The sequence below is a fragment of the Erinaceus europaeus genome, chromosome 7, assembly GCF_950295315.1.
Source record: "Erinaceus europaeus chromosome 7, mEriEur2.1, whole genome shotgun sequence".
In the NCBI taxonomy this organism is placed as follows: Eukaryota; Metazoa; Chordata; class Mammalia; order Eulipotyphla; family Erinaceidae; genus Erinaceus; species Erinaceus europaeus.
The window spans coordinates 108,971,501-108,972,977 of NC_080168.1; the positions used below are offsets into that span (position 1 = coordinate 108,971,501).

At 35.5% G+C, this 1,477-nt stretch overlaps 1 protein-coding gene across 1 annotated transcript; it reads left to right on the top strand.

Annotated features, from left to right (window-relative positions):
* Positions 1–213: 213 nt before the first annotated feature.
* LOC103109093 (olfactory receptor 6C2-like) lies at positions 214–1,152 on the top strand. Its single transcript, XM_007518099.1, has one exon. It carries the CDS (start codon positions 214–216, stop codon positions 1,150–1,152), a length of 939 nt encoding a protein of 312 aa, XP_007518161.1.
* Positions 1,153–1,477: the final 325 nt, after the last annotated feature.

Consider the following 1,477-nt stretch of genomic DNA (forward strand, 5'->3'; position numbering starts at 1 on the left):
ATATTAGTACGCTATGCCTAAAGCCTAATAAAAGGCATGTCAACAGAATAGACACGTGTTATGTGAAAGTATTTTCATGTAAAGAAATGCCTGTTGAATACAATAATTGATTTTTCTAAATAAAATACATTGTAAGACATTTACCCCATTTCCTTTTTAAAGATTATATCATTCTAATTGACAAGCAAATTGAAATTGAATGAGGACCCAGAAATGAAAAACCGTACAGCAATCACCACATTCATCCTCCTGGGACTGACAGATGACCCTCAATTACAGACTCTTATTTTCATATTTCTATTTATCACCTACATGTTGAGTGTTGTTGGAAACCTGACCATCATCATCCTCACACTAGTGGATTCTCACCTTAAAACTGCCATGTACCTTTTCCTTCAAAATTTTTCCTTCTTAGAAATCTCATTCACTTCTGCCTGTATACCTAGATTCTTGTATAGTCTATCCACAGGTGACAGAGTCATCACCTATAATGCTTGTGCATGCCAATTGTTTTTCACAGATATTTTTGGAATTACCGAATTTTTCCTCTTAGCCACCATGTCCTATGATCGCTATGTAGCCATCTGCAAACCCCTGCATTACTTGATCATCATGAACCACAAAATCTGCAAAAGGCTTATCTTCTTTTGTTGGGTGATTGCTTTATTGATCTTATGCCCTCCACTTCTCTTGGGGTTGAACCTAGAGTTCTGTGATACTAATATCCTTGATCATTTTGTCTGTGATGTTAATCCTGTTCTAAAGATCTCTTGCTCAGATACATGGCTCTTAGAGAAGATGGTCATTGTCTGTTCTGTGCTGATCTTCATTGCGACACTTGTGTGTGTGGTTTTGTCCTACATGTATATTATCAGAACAATCCTAAGATTCCCTTCTGCTCAGCAGAGGACAAAGGCTTTTTCCACCTGTTCTTCTCACATTGTTGTTGTTTCCATTACCTATGGCAGCTGCATCTTTATGTATATCGAACCTTCAGCAAAAGATGATATGACCATTAATAAGGGAGTCTCAATACTCACTACTTCCATATCCCCTATGTTAAACCCATTTATTTATACTTTGAGGAACAAACAAGTGAAAGAAGCGTTCAGTAAATTTGTCAAAAGAATTATATTGTTCTCAAAGAAGTAGGAAAATGCTTACAGAAGAATTTTTTTTTTTTTTAGTTTAGTTCACGAATTTATTTAGGTAAGGAAGAAGGAAGCAGAATAGTGATCAGGTAAATACACTAGGATCAAGAGATGTTTTATTTTCTCGTAAGCATGGGAAGCCAATGTGTACTTAAAAGCAAAATAAGTAGAATGAAAGAGTGAATAATCAAGAGATCAAAACCGTTGATCACTAGATGTGGAATTCTGGGCAAAATTAAAGCCACAGCTTTGAAAGATGTGAAAACACTTTTTTTCCCCTGCTGATACATGATGAAAAGAAAATGAATGAAAACACAGCATATAAT

Bases quoted from the DNA above. Each gene is read 5' to 3' on its own strand.
- LOC103109093 (XM_007518099.1), top strand. From the start codon at position 214: ATGAAAAACCGTACAGCAATCACCACATTCATCCTCCTGGGACTGACA.